Genomic DNA, 13,705 nt, shown 5'->3' with positions numbered 1-13,705 from the left:
TGGGAGTTGGAGATCCGTGGGTTTGGCTTGTTTAGGTGGGGTCTAGATGCAGATGCGGAGAGAAGGAGACGAGAATGCGGGGATGAAAGGATGGTGGGGATGAGTGCCAAGACGGACGCGGTCCGCGCGCGGGGGCGAGGCACGTGGAATTTCTTCATTCTTCATTGAATATAGGTAAAGTTTGGGAGGAAGGTGAGAAAGTGTGTTGTGTATATGTGGTATATTTATTTGTATGTGAAGCTGTAAAGGCTTCCTTTTCCTATCGGAGCATTGGGTATATATAAAATCAAGATCTTCCGGCCAAACCAGCCGAACCCAACCCAACCAAACTCAAGCAAATCCTATGGTATGTGCGGAACACCCGACATATCGTCTCTCCCCAATTCCTGAGCCTGAACTGTGATTACCACGTCTGCAATCCCACAGTTACAACTAAAACTACCTTGCCCCTCTCAAGTGTATCACAGATCTAAAAATCTCCCCGCCAAATCCACCAATATGAATGATGTAGACGAGATCAAATCCGGTCCCTATGCGCCATGTGGTGCGCCATGCTAACCCAGATCAAGGGAGGAAAGGAAAATATGGCCAATATGTGGCAGTATGGTAATATTGAAATAGAAAAAGTAATTGGTATGAGAAATCGACTGGTGTCGTGTCGTCGCGAGACAGTCGCTGTATTTCGATTTGTATCGAATCGGTATCTTGGTGCCTGGTATATGGTATATCATGTCGTCGTAAATCGTGCTCTCCCTTTCAAGTACCGTGTACTCACTCCGTCACAGCTTCCAGCCCATCATCCTGTTTGGTTTCCAAGCTCGGCCATTCGACTTCCGGCATTGGAGCGAACTTGACGTTCCTCGTTAGCTCCAGCTTCTTCCTCTCGACTTCCTCGATGAGAACCCATCGTCTCGTCAATCGCTTTCGCCTGTCATCGAAAGCGTTGAGGAACGCTTCTTCGTCGGCAACAAACCCGCTATCGAGAGCTTCAAGATCTTCATCTTGCTTCTTGGCGAGCTTCTCCAGCTCTTCTTGCTGTCGAACGAGGAGTTGTTCCATTTGCTTGGCTTGCTTGTCGCGCATAACGTTGACTTTGCTCTGATGCAGGCGATCCATATCATCTCGAACGTTGTACTGTTGTCCCAGTTCTCGCAAGTCGCGCTCGGTGACCACTCGTGCTGGATTCGTCCCGTTTGCATGCAGGCCAAGCCCGTCGCAATACGCCTCCATATGTCTCAGTCGAATCTGCACGCTCCTCTCCTGCTGCTTCAGACTGGCCCTGAGTTCCATCTCTGCGGCTACCTGTCGATCCTCGAGGTGTGTCGCGGTTCGAATATGGCGTTCCTTCATCTTGCTCAACAGCTCGTCATATCGCTCGAGAATATCGATCTTCCCTTGTCCATGACGAGTCCACATGATCCACTTCATCTTCCGTTCAAAAGCCGAAAATCGGTCTCGTTCGTTGATCTGTCGAGCTCGAAGAGCGTTCAACTCTTCGCATTCTGCCGTGCGCTTTTCTGCTTCAAGTCTCTCAGCAGTCGCCAATTCCTCCGCTGCTTCTTTCGCTGCCTTCTCAGCCTCCTCTTCCGCAATCCGAGCTTCCTCTTCAGCCCTCCTCCTTTCCAATTCCTCTTCTCCATTGCAATAATTTGGGCATCCAACAACCGGATCCCAAACAGCTCCGCAAATGTAGCAAAATTGAGCTTTGCATCGACAAGTGATGTGACTACATCCTTGCGTCAATTCAACCAGATTCCTACATTTGTAACATCTCCTCCAACCAGACTTCTCTCCCATTTGAAGCACAGCATCCAGTTCCCAATCTGCAGGACAATCTTGGCCAAAAGCGTGAGCAGCGCGCTTACATATCGAGCAAGCTCTCGTCCTGCAATTCCGACAGATGACTTCGAACGGGTGTTTTGGGTCGATCTTATTTCGCTTAGGGATGAACTCGCCACATGCATGATTGGGACAGAAAATCCTAGATTCCCACGGTGTACTAAATTGCAAGACACTCTTCATGAACAGTTGCTGGTCCTCCTTGGTCAATACCGTCTTGATCACCGCACTCGGTATGGCTTGCGTGCAACATCGAGGGGGCATCTTCGATTCGTCGCTAGCAGCTTGGGTGATCAGAACATGGAGGCATGCATCGCAGTAGTTGTGGCCACAGGGAAGGGTGTGCAGGGCCTTGCTCTTCTTAAAATCGTCGCGACAACATATACAAGAACTGTGATGTCAATAACCAGCCATACATGATACGAGCAGTACTTACTTTAGAGAATCCTGGGAGGATCTCGTTCGCCGTAGCTTGAACTTGTTCTTGAATCCATTCTTGATACTGACATAAGATTTCCTTGTTGAGACGGAGAACAGCGAGGGAGCAGGTTCTGGCGGTATGGGCGGAGGGAGCAGTGGTTTCGTGCTCCCATGCTGTATCAGGTATTTCTCGTACTCCGTGAAAGACAAACTCCTCCTGGCAGACATCCTCTTCCGCGCTTGCTGCGGGGTCTGCGTAGAACTATCCAATTGTTCATTCGAGGATCTAGAGGTCATCCCCGTAGAAGCGCTGCCATGCGATCCCGTGGAGGCAGTCCTGCGATGCGACTGCACCGTGTTCGCGGAACCGCACAGAGAGTCGTGAGTCGCATGTTGGGCGTCGTTCGGCGTTGAGGGTCTCGAGATGGCGACACCCAGGCTTTCGGCCTCTTTCGCAAGGCTCTCGTCGAGCTGAGCTTCCGTCTGCTGGCCTTCCAGCTGTAACACGGCCACGGCGTAGTCTCGCTCATTGTATTCGCAGGGCAGCGTGTCGTCGGTATGTTGCATGTCGGCCAGCGAGCGCTTTCGCGTGATGGGGCTCATTGCGAGTCGAGGCGTAGGACGAGACCGTGGACGAGGTCGACATCGAACGAGGAGATATCTGGGATGGGAGGCGTGGTGTGGGATGGGATGGGGAGGCGGATATCACCACGCGGGGTCCATCAACGAGCGTCCAGACCAGGGCCAGGATGAGGCAGGCGATATAGATGAATAGAGGGGTCGTCTGCTGCTCTATGCTTTTCCTCTGCTATGCTGGCGTTGACTCAGCAGTGATGGAGCGACATGGTGCTGTTGTCGAAGGGGAGGGAGTTGAGAGTGAAGTTTGCCCTTGGCTTAGCTTGGGATGGACTGATAGTATTGTAACCTTAGGTAGGCAATAATGGAAGTGAGGAGGGAGAGGGAGTGCAGGTGAGGGCGAGTGAGAGTGAGAGTGAGGTCCAGCGAGGTCCAGCGAGGTCCAGCTATCCTAGCGGTGCGTTTTTGGCGGTCGCTTGCCGCTGGAGAGGGGGCTGGACGGCGCAGTGGTTGGCAGCTGGCCCCTAACTAACCGACCCGACTGCCCCTATGAAGGCGCCAGACCATCCAGATCAGCCCTCACTTTGCCCCATTAGCCTCATATTCCGCTGCCCGCTGCACTTTCAAAAAAAGGATGCATCAGATCGACAATGTGTATTGATCACACAGATCACAGGAGGAGCTCTGCGCAGGGTCTTTTTGACAGAGCGCATTGATATGTTTTCTTCTACCATTATGACATGACGTTGAAGATGCCTCGATAGAGTTGTCCTTTTATTTACTTTTGATATCTCCCTGGTACTTAACACCTCTCCCATCCAGAACACTCTGGAAGTCGATATACTTTTTGCTGTGCCGTGTTTGTACATCTCCGGATATTCAAGATTTGAGCTTGATCACCCCCAATTTTCCACCGGTTTCCAGCCCCCCATCATCTCCCGAGTGTCCCCCCAGTGCTGATCTAGGAGATTTTTGTCGTTTCCTACTTGCCCTACCCTTCCTCCCGCCCTCGCCGACAGGCACCTAATATCGACGTCAGAAATCTACTCCCATTCTATATTGGACTATTCGTTCTGTCGTGCTTTCTTTTGCAACCCGAGGTTCAGGTCGGCGTGTGATGGCATAATTGGATTTATGTTTTCTTTGTTAGACTTTAAAATGTCCGAGCTGCCGCATGGCAGGCATGCGATGGGTCTGCATCCATCTGATGAGAGCCACACGGGGAGAAAGAATGGTGTCTCTCAACAAGCCTTCCCGGATGAGCAATCTGCTCGACGGCTGCTTGCATGATGAGGATCGGAAGTCTAGGCCCAGTGTGCAGAGGACCCTTGCCGTGACTATGAGGTGAGGTGTCATATGTGTTTGCCTCATTTGTTTAAGGGGTCCATTGTCTATCAAACTTTAACCTGACTTGAATACACTGGTCGAGCAATGGATTGTTTGTTTGAAGGAGTTCTTTGGAAACACGAGGAGAAAAGAAGTATGATCTGTGTTGTCCAACAGCTATGATGAGGAAGCGGTGTAGTGGCTTTCCTCCTTTAGCGCTTGGCCCCCTATTCTAGAAGGCCAAGGGGGCTGGGGAAGACGAACTCTGACGACGTGCTCGGGCCGTCGATGATGCGTTTTTGAGATGAAGATGCTCTGTCCGCGTTTTGAACCTCGGTCTCGTTCCCGTGCTGGTGGTCTGTGAGATCGGGTAGCAAGCTTCCAGAGAATTCTTGAGACGTTTCTTGTTTGGATCAAGTGGTTTTGGTTATCGGATGAGTGTTATTTTGGCTGTGTCTTTTTCTATTGTTTATACTTTAGCTCGGCCCGACTACGCGTAGAGTTTCGGCAGGTTTGGTTTTCGGATTCTGTTTTGTTTTGTTTTGTTTCTGGTACGATATCAAAACGTCCATTTGCCTTCTATGCAAGGGGCTATATGCAGGAGCATCTGAGAAAAGTCGGAGAATATCTTCCGGCTTTGGAGAGTCAGGTTTTGTTGTCTGTGCTGGCTTGTTGGTAGCTCGGGCTTTTTTCACATTGATCCACGTGATACCATATGCTTGACTCGGCCTTTGGTCGATATTGACTGACAATATCCAAGTTGGTGATCTCAAAGTCACTATATTTTTTATCGTCTCGTTTTGAAGCTCCGTTATCAGTGTAGCGTTTGCTGGCTTCGCAGTTGACATTCATTGTGTCTCTTTTCTGGAGACTCGGAACCCATATCGTCAAATCAAGTAGATGTGGTTGCCTGGACTTACCTCTACCAACGATTCTCAAACTCCTCAAGCCTCCTCATGTCAGGTATCTTAATGCTACTGTCATATGTTCTTATATTGTCAATCCCGCTGCTACTGTCTCCAACACATGTGAATTTAATGGCGCACACCTCGATTTCTCGTTCTCTATAATCGATTTCATGACTTCGAAGTTCTCCAGTTGGCAGTCGACCTGATCTGGGGTAAACTCACACGATACTCTAGGTGTCCGAGGAATCCGACAAAATCGCTCCATCATTAGGATCGCCAGGGTGGCTCGAGCGGTGTTTGAACGAAGCCGTTTGGAAATTGCGTTCCGCAGATGCGGCTGATTTTATATGATTTTTGAACTCACCATGGGTAAGACTCAACTAATATACTTTTAAATAGAATTTTCGATGTCACTGAAAATCTTGTAAAAGTCGGTGAATATTTCAGAAGAGGTTCTCTGGATAATGACATGCTAGTGAGGTGGTGTTTTTATACAGCCTTCCATTTGGCTCTACGGGTTAGTCGATTCTTCAATATAAAAGTCCCGGATGTAGGATCACTCAGCTGTAAATCAAGACCTGAAAGTGCTTGCTTCTCGGTGTTTATGTGCGAAACCTTGTTTCTTACCTACTTACATCTCATTTGCCACGATCCGACCCGTTGTGTCACTGTGCGGGCCAAAGTACCAAGGGATAATATCATTCAAGGAGACAGACGTTGCAGTGACCGAGGACTGGATATCCTATTGTCATCTTACGAAGTGCTGTTGCTGTTTGATTTAGAATTTCCTGCTTTCTCACTTTTTAACACGCATTTAGTTGTCATTTAGAGATTCACTATCGTTCTTGCATTTGCTTTGTCGCCCAACTTCTTGGTTTCCCATCGCCCCACAACGAGCAGCCGGCTCGCTTCGGAAAGTAAATAAACGGGACCCAGCCGGGACAGCTCCCAAGGCCATGAATGCGAATGTCTACGGCATTTCTTTCAAGGTTTAACTATGGATCAACATCTGTGTTTCGAACCTCGTTTGGTGTCTGCATATTATTGGTTCGGTCGTCTTTTCTTGAACAGAATCTTTTTCTAATATACACCTTGCATGAATTTGAATTTTTGGGTATTAGCACTTTTGGAATCAATGCTGGCTTATGAAGTGAATCGGGACTTAATAGTCCCTCTGAGTTATTTCACAATATACTACCTGTTCTCGAGGATATATAAACAAGTCTCTGCCCCAAGCTGGCAATTTCCTCAATCACCACCCATATCCGTACAAAATGCGCAAATATGTTCTGTGCTGGAAGTAAAGAGATGGCTGCATCGCTAAGCTTTCGTCAAAGTCTTTCTTTCGATTTGGGATGGGGTGAGAGAGGTCCTTGACGAGTGAAATGCAAGTCAACGAAGTTGGTACGGCAAGATGTGCCTTACGCTGCCATTTCCAATGTTGCTGTCGTGGTTCTCGCTGTCACCAGGGAGGAAAAGCCTATTAAATTCAGCAAAATATGTTTGTATGGTCATTGGTCATTGGTCATTGATGTGTCACTTGTGTCTGAGGGTGGGGGGGGCGAGTCTGTGGAGAAGTGTGAGTCTGGGGAAGAGTTGATACACGGGAATGAATCGAACAATTTGATGTGATGCCTTGTGATCGGTGAGTTGTGGTTCCTTTACTCAGATCAGTGAGACCAAACTGTCATTTTAAAAGGCTATAAGAATTTAAGTGGCCAGTGAATCAGTCAGCCAGGGTGTCTCAAAGTCTCAATCCCGCTGCATCACAAGCAGAAGTAGGAGCCTAGGAGGGGGGAGGGGGGTCACGAAGTGGTAAATTGAGAGAGAATCTGTAATTTGTGGGTCATCTTTCTCGTAGCTGGTAGATCACAGACCAAGATCGCGAGTTGAAATCAAGTCAGACTGAGCTTGAGAAACTCCATTGAGTTTGGTCTGAGGTGCACGTCGACAGGTCTTCCATGATGTCGAGATTATCAATTGGTACGTGGAATGAAATGATGTTTTTGCGTCAGTCGTCACAGGTCCTTCTGATTGGATGATTGATTAATTGATTGTAAACGGTCTGGATGATAGCCGTGGCTGTCGAGTACCGTGTGATTGTCTGTCAGTGAAGCGATCTGCGGAGCTAGGAAGCGAAAACTTATGAGAATTGCTGGTAGTCCAAACACGACCGATTGGCATTGCGTTGGCAAATCTCTGGCTACCATATACCGACTGCTGTACCGCTCGAAGAGAAAGTCCTTCCACATTTGACAATGTTGCTCGTACCGCACAGCAACTGAACTCCACCTCCTTTCTTACAGCGCATACAGTGTGCCAAAGTCTACACGCCAAGGTGCTGAGAAAGCTTATGTAGTGTCCAAGCACAGACGTAAATGGCTATTAGATGGTGAGTAAGATTCCCAGGATGGTCCTACAACTGTGGGTAGAAATTTGGTGGAGATGAAGCCGGACATGGAATTTCGGGTTCGGAGAAGATGAATCGCGCTCACAAGCAAGGAGAGTAGCCGGGGAATTGAAAACAAAAAAAGAACAATAACAATGTACATCGGGAAGATTGTCTGAAAGAGATCGATGTGGAAATAGTACCGGATGCGCGATTCTATATCGTGGCTAGGACACTTGATCTTGTTTTGATAATGAAAGCACGGATGGATGAACACCACCTGCCACCAGAGGATCCTTGCCTGGGCAGGATTGGTCTGGTTTGGCAGTGACGCCATTCCTTCGTCGGTCTGAAAACTTCGACCAGATATAATCCCATGCCGCATGCCGACGACTTTCATCTTCGAAAACTTCGTGGCTCCTCCAAAAGATGCCAGAATATGCCCCTCAATTTTAAATGCCTCGGTCATGCCAGCAATTGTATGCACTTGAGACTAGGGCGAGTACGCGTGAGGGCTGGAGAAGAGGTATTCGCAGGGAAGATCGATTGGAATCGATATTCTGCAGCTATGAGAGTAAAGCGAGCGAGAATGGGATAGAATCGGGCACTGGGTCAACAGTGCGAGCTGGTGATAATTGGCAATTTACCAGCTCTCGCCACAGTGGCAAGCCATTGTTATTCCCGCACCGCAGCAAAGATGGCACGGTAGCCGAGCTCGCAGATACGGCAACACAGTCGTTGGATTATGGACCTTGGCATCTCGAGCAGAGACCAACATTTATATGCTGTCATCTCAATGAAAGTGTCATCGGTCGAATCTCATCCAGGCGTGCCTCGGTACAATGCTCGTATTCGTACTCGGAAAGACACAAACCCCGAGTTTCATTATTTGGCTGAGCAAGCGACCACATCAACACTTCCCATCAATACAAAATAATTGAACATCAGGGCTGAATCATGCTGCAACAGCTTGCTGTCGGCACTCAATCCCGTGGAGTGGCGTCGTTGCCAGAATAAGCAAACAAACATAGCATCGCATTTACAAATCCAGCATGGGATTTGAGAAGTGCACTGGACCGGCGACTCCTCCGTCACGACTTCACGTCCAATGCATACCTTGTCTTCCTTTGCAACTGTGGCGCTTTTATGTGGAACACAGCGTTGGGAACAGTGAGACGTGATCCACCACGCCGGACCTCATTGTCCTGGCGAAGCAGAGGTGTCGCAGCGTCTCGTCGGGACGACATACCTCTTAAGAATCGCATTGTAGCAGACCTCGACATGGCGATGCAGACAGGCGATTGTCCAAAAACCTCGGTTGCCGTTTTCTCCGCAACAAAGTGTTGCGACCCAGATCACGGAGATTCCTCCTTGGAAGAAGCCGTCAAGTCAAGGGTTGCTCCTGGAGTCTTGAGTCCTGCGCCTGAGGGCTATATTTCATTCGCTCCTGCTGTCCCGGACTTGTATTCCGGACTGGTAGGAGCGAATAAATATCCACAGACCCAGACGAGAGGAGATCCCTCCGTCCATCATCAAGAGCTGCCCCATCCGAGAATTGTTTCTGGGCTGAACTAAAGTGCTAAGGTAAGCTTTCCATGACTTCTTCAATTCTTTCTTGACAACCTTTGCTCTTATCCTCATTTTTCTCCAGCGGTTCTCCCATTTTCAGCCTTTTTCCGGAATGGAATCACATCTTGATCGATCCAACTCCTCCTCACTATTGTGCCCGATTGCACGGAATGCCAATCCGTACTTATCGTGCAGCGCACACCGCAGAATTGACCCAGCCCTACACATCTGTGGTGACAATGTCGTAGGCCGTCTTGAGCACATCGGGTCCTTATTCCTGGCTCAATTGTCTTCCCACAAACACTTTCAAAACCTTGTTCCATTACAAGCTTTCGCTGCATAGTTCTTACTGAGCTAGCTCGGCCAGGTGCAGTTACCGCGGTTCAATCCTGGCCTCACTTCCATCTTCTCGTTGCATCCATGCCGCCTAGACAGGAGAAACGTGGACGCGGTCGCGGCAAACGACCAAGGGACGATGAGGAGCCAAAATCACCACATTCTACGGGGTTCTCTGCCATCAACAGTCCTCCAATTGCATCTACTTCACAGGCAGGATTTGGTCAGCAATTGCCAATTGTACAGCGAAGCTCTAGCCATGTCCCTCCAAGTTCTGACCAATCTTCGCAGCAATCGACCCAAGCACCACCTGGCAAGGTAGCCATTCCAGCCTTGAAGAATCCTCGCATCACCGAGTCGTCCAAAGCACTGAAGAAAGGACGGAATCCACACGCATGCGATTTCTGCCGGAAAGCGAAAGCCGGTTGCACCGGAGGAAATCCATGCACTCGATGTTTGAATGCACACGTCCCGTGTGTCTATGGCGACGGGAAACGAGACAAGGACAAAAAGTCATTTTAAGCCTTCCAATACGCACGAGACTAGCTAACGAGCTCCAGGAGGATGACAAAATTGAGTAAAGAGTCAGTCTCTCTGTCCCGACACAATGAAGATGTAGCAGAAGCCCTTCGCCGCATCCGGCTGGACATCAATCTGTCTACTGAGGATATCATGACGGCGATAGATGGAGTCCTTCTAATGGTGAGTACAAGTCACGGGAGGCAGTCGACCATGCTGACCCAAGGAGGCACCTCATCCGACAACGCCAGACGAAGAAAATCACCCTACAACAAGTCGAGATTCTTCCGACGCCGACGAAGAAGAGCCAATAAGCGGCAACGAAGACGTTGATATGGAAATAGGCTCAACCGGGTCACTTGATGTGACCAACGTGAATACAGATCGGGATGATACACGTGCTACAGGCCACTTGGGTAAGTCGTCATCGGTAGCATGGGCAAAGCGAACTGCAGAGGCCTGCCTACCGGAAATTGAACCAGGAAACGCTAGCAGCAAACCCCCAAAGGGCTTGGGAGTATCTTCCTACCATACGGAGGACGGCGATTTGGAGGATTTCGATCTCAGCGACATTGATTGTTTTGTTTGGCCAGACCGTAAATTAGCAGATGCTTTGGTCTCATCATACTTCGAAACAGTCCACAAGTCTCTCCCTCTTGTCGATAAATTTAACTTCATGTCGAAGTACGAGCAATTTGATCGCAATGCACCGACTATTTCCCCTGAGGATATTATCTGGCTGGGAACGCTGAATACGATTTTTGCCATCAGTGCTGTCTATGCACACTTGACCAAAAGTCCACATCGAGACCACTATTGCGACCATCTTGTTTTCATCACCAGGGCGAAGATACTATGTCTAGGTCAAGGATTTCTCTATGAGGATGCCAGGGTATCAACCACTACAGGTCTTGGGTTGTTATGTCTTTACTTCATAGCAACTAGCAGGCTTAATAGGTGAGGTGTTGGCCAAGCTCTGAAGCCAACTTACTAATGGTATAGGGCTTGGGCGATCAGTGGACTCGCGATTCGACATGCGGTGACCCTTGGATTGCATATACGGATTGAAGCTGGTGATCTTTCCGATTATGATAACGAGAATCGTGTTCGTCTTTGGTGGTCATTGTATTCGCTCGAATGCCTCTTGAACGAACTTACAGGCCGTCCGAGCTGCATCTCGGACCAGGATATCAGCACCCCTCTGCCACTAAACATTGACGAAGAAGAATTTCGACCAGGGAAGTCATTCTATGGCCGAGCGGAGGACACCCGCCATGCTTCAGGGCCTCCAAGCCGACGTAGCTCAAGGAGCTCCAAGGATGGTATACGTAAGCTCGCCTCTATTCAATGCATTTGGCAACTAACATATTACAGGACGGCCTTCTGCAACGTACCAAATGCCTCATGGGATTGGTGTACCCTTACCAGCCAATAACCCTGCCCTAACACTACCGGAAACAACGTCAACCTATTTCATTTACCGAACGCAGCTATCGATCATCTCACATGAGATTGTGACCCAAGTATATTGTGCTGCAACAATAAAAGAGAGCTGGGTAGAAGTTCAAAATACCATCAAAAGAATCGATGCTCGCCTCAAAGCGTGGCGAGACAACCTACCGGCCGACTTCACACTTGATTTTGACCGATACGTTGAACCAGACTGGGACGATCCTCATGCTCTTCCTAGAATGGGACTCGCGATGCTTTATAATAGCTCCCGTATGATCCTCTTTCGACCGTGCCTCTGCAAATTCGAAGGTCGAATATCAACCCAGTCGGAGAAGTCCATGGATTTCAACAGACAAGGGGTAGAGATGTGCATCCATTCAGCTCGCACCATGATCAATCTCATTGGATGGACGGCTCGTGATGTTGCGAAAGTCTATGCTGTTACTCCTTGGTGGCACACTCTTCACTATCTGTGCGAGGCCTTGTCAGTTCTCATGCTGGAGTTGGCATATCAGGCACAGCATCTCCCTGCTGAAGCAGGGTACATTCTAGACGACGCCAAGAAAGGAATCCGCTGGCTGATAATGATGTCCGAAGAATCAATTTCGGCCCGCAAAGCATGGGAGATATTCGACACCTTGATTCGACTGGTGGCTCCAAGGATCAACTGGAGCGTCTTCGATTTACCAACCACGGCACCAACTCCGCTTGGATTCAAGTGGAGAAAATGGAGAGCGGTCTCAGGTAATGCACTCATTTCTGAGCAACAGATGCCTCGAACCGAATCGTTACAACACTTCGCGGAGCTCGACCCGGAACTGGATCCTAGGACCAGCACACAAGTCCAGACTTCAGCAGCGCCCTGGCCAGCTCACACATTCGGGTACCAGCCGTCGGCAACTTACGCCCCTTCAATATACGGCCAAGAACTCATCAGCAACCAGCTAGATCAAGAGCGTGCCGTTCAAATGTTTGGAAGCATCGGGGCTCTGCATGGCCATTACGATGAGCCGTGGAATCACATGTTTGGTGCTAGCGTTCCGGGTGCGATGTCTCTTTCTCACGGTAGTGGGATTATGATGCCGCCTCCGCCGCCGCCGTCTGATGGTACGATGGGGGAGCAGCAGGGTGGTGAGAATACTTTTGGGGCGGGGCAGTTTGGTGGAGGGCAGTATGGGCATCAGCCTTTTGAAGGGATGGGTGGTAATGGGGGCAGGGGAGGGGGATATCTTTGATGCGAGGGATCGTTGTCTTCCTGGTGTCGGAGTATCGGATCTTTTCTGACTTCTTGAATGGGAAAAGAATGGTTATTGTGGTGAGCGAGCACTTCTTGTTGTATGTGAAAAGTAAGGTCGGGAATGTTTTTGTGGGAAGACGTTGATGTTATGAGACACTACATGACTTATGAGGTATGAGAAACGACCAGCTCTATAGCTTGTGTTAGCAGGGTAGAGGCGGGCGATGATACCAAATTTCGATATTGATGCTGATGTTGATTTGAGTATGTGTGGGTTAATTAGTTAGCTGTTAGGTTATTGGACATGGTGGAATGGAGGAATGGAGGAATAAATGGATGGAGGGAAGGAAGGAGAGAGGAACAGAATGAGACTGAAAATGAGAATGAAAATGAAAATAATTTGAGCTTGCAAGGACGAGTGTAGAAAGTGTTGAAGTCGCAATCAGCAGCAATTTGGTAGAGTCAACTGAAGAGAAAGAGTGCCGTCTGCTGGTTATATGAGTAAGCAAGTAAGCAGGTAGGTAGGTAGATACATAGGTCAGGTTGGGATGTCAGGTTAGGATCGAAGAATTTTCAGTTTCCTTGAGATGTATGCAGTAAGTAAGTAATACATGGTCTGCTTCTAGAGAGGTGGGTAGGTAGGTAGGTAGGTAGGTAGGTAGGTAGGTAGGTGGTGGGTGTTTCCAATAAGACGAGACGAGGTTCGTTCGATCGTGAGAACCTGGGACTAGGCTAGGAGGGATATAAGGTTATTACTTCCATACTTGAGGTGTGTGTGTATTGGAGACAAGAAAATGCTTTTTCTATGGGAGAGGACCGGGACTAAGAATAGGTAAGGTGATTTGTTTGAGGTTGGTTGGAGAGATGGGAGGAGTGGTAGAAGGAGGAATGGACGGAGGGAGAGAAGGAGGAAAAGAAGGAAAGGGATCGCTCGTCTAAATTTTGGTAGGGCCAGGCCAGGTTGGTGGTGTGTAATATCGTGTTTGTTTACTTCTTACTATTTACTGTTTACATTTATGTGCAGAGTTCTCTGTCTCTGCTTCTGGATTTCCTTCTGCTTATAGGTACTCTTTCAACGCTGTTCTAGTTGGGCTGTTTAAAATTGATATTGAGAAAGTAGAAAGATAGATAGAT

General features: G+C 48.7%; 2 protein-coding genes across 2 annotated transcripts; one reads left to right on the top strand and one right to left on the bottom strand.

The window, feature by feature from the left end:
• Positions 1-771: 771 nt before the first annotated feature.
• Positions 772-2,862, bottom strand: ONS95_002075 (uncharacterized protein; the record flags this gene model as incomplete). The annotated part of the gene is made up of 2 exons (XM_058495307.1): positions 772-2,230; positions 2,276-2,862. The coding sequence occupies 2 exons, from the start codon at positions 2,860-2,862 to the stop codon at positions 772-774; spliced, it is 2,046 nt and encodes a 681-aa protein (XP_058355620.1).
• Positions 2,863-6,665: 3,803 nt separating this feature from the next.
• Positions 6,666-13,011, top strand: ONS95_002074 (uncharacterized protein). The gene is made up of 6 exons (XM_058495306.1): positions 6,666-9,042; positions 9,110-9,875; positions 9,924-10,065; positions 10,112-10,839; positions 10,885-11,210; positions 11,257-13,011. Exons 2-6 carry the CDS (start codon positions 9,448-9,450, stop codon positions 12,567-12,569), a joined length of 2,937 nt encoding a protein of 978 aa, XP_058355619.1. The 5' UTR covers positions 6,666-9,042; positions 9,110-9,447; the 3' UTR covers positions 12,570-13,011.
• Positions 13,012-13,705: the final 694 nt, after the last annotated feature.

Source organism: Cadophora gregata, assembly GCF_030347475.1.
Source record: "Cadophora gregata isolate MNR1 chromosome Unknown scaffold_10, whole genome shotgun sequence".
Classification (NCBI taxonomy): Eukaryota; Fungi; Ascomycota; class Leotiomycetes; order Helotiales; family Ploettnerulaceae; genus Cadophora; species Cadophora gregata.
This window is presented reverse-complemented; position numbering and strand designations above follow the sequence as displayed.

What these genes read in the sequence shown, in the direction of transcription:
- ONS95_002074 (XM_058495306.1), top strand. Translation starts at nt 9,448, where the DNA reads ATGCCGCCTAGACAGGAGAAACGTGGACGCGGTCGCGGCAAACGACCA. An exon ending in AAACGAGACAAGGACAAAAA is followed by an intron (nt 9,876 to 9,923) that starts GTCATTTTAAGC and finishes AACGAGCTCCAG; the next exon opens with GAGGATGACAAAATTGAGTA. An exon ending in TAGATGGAGTCCTTCTAATG is followed by an intron (nt 10,066 to 10,111) that starts GTGAGTACAAGT and finishes TGACCCAAGGAG; the next exon opens with GCACCTCATCCGACAACGCC.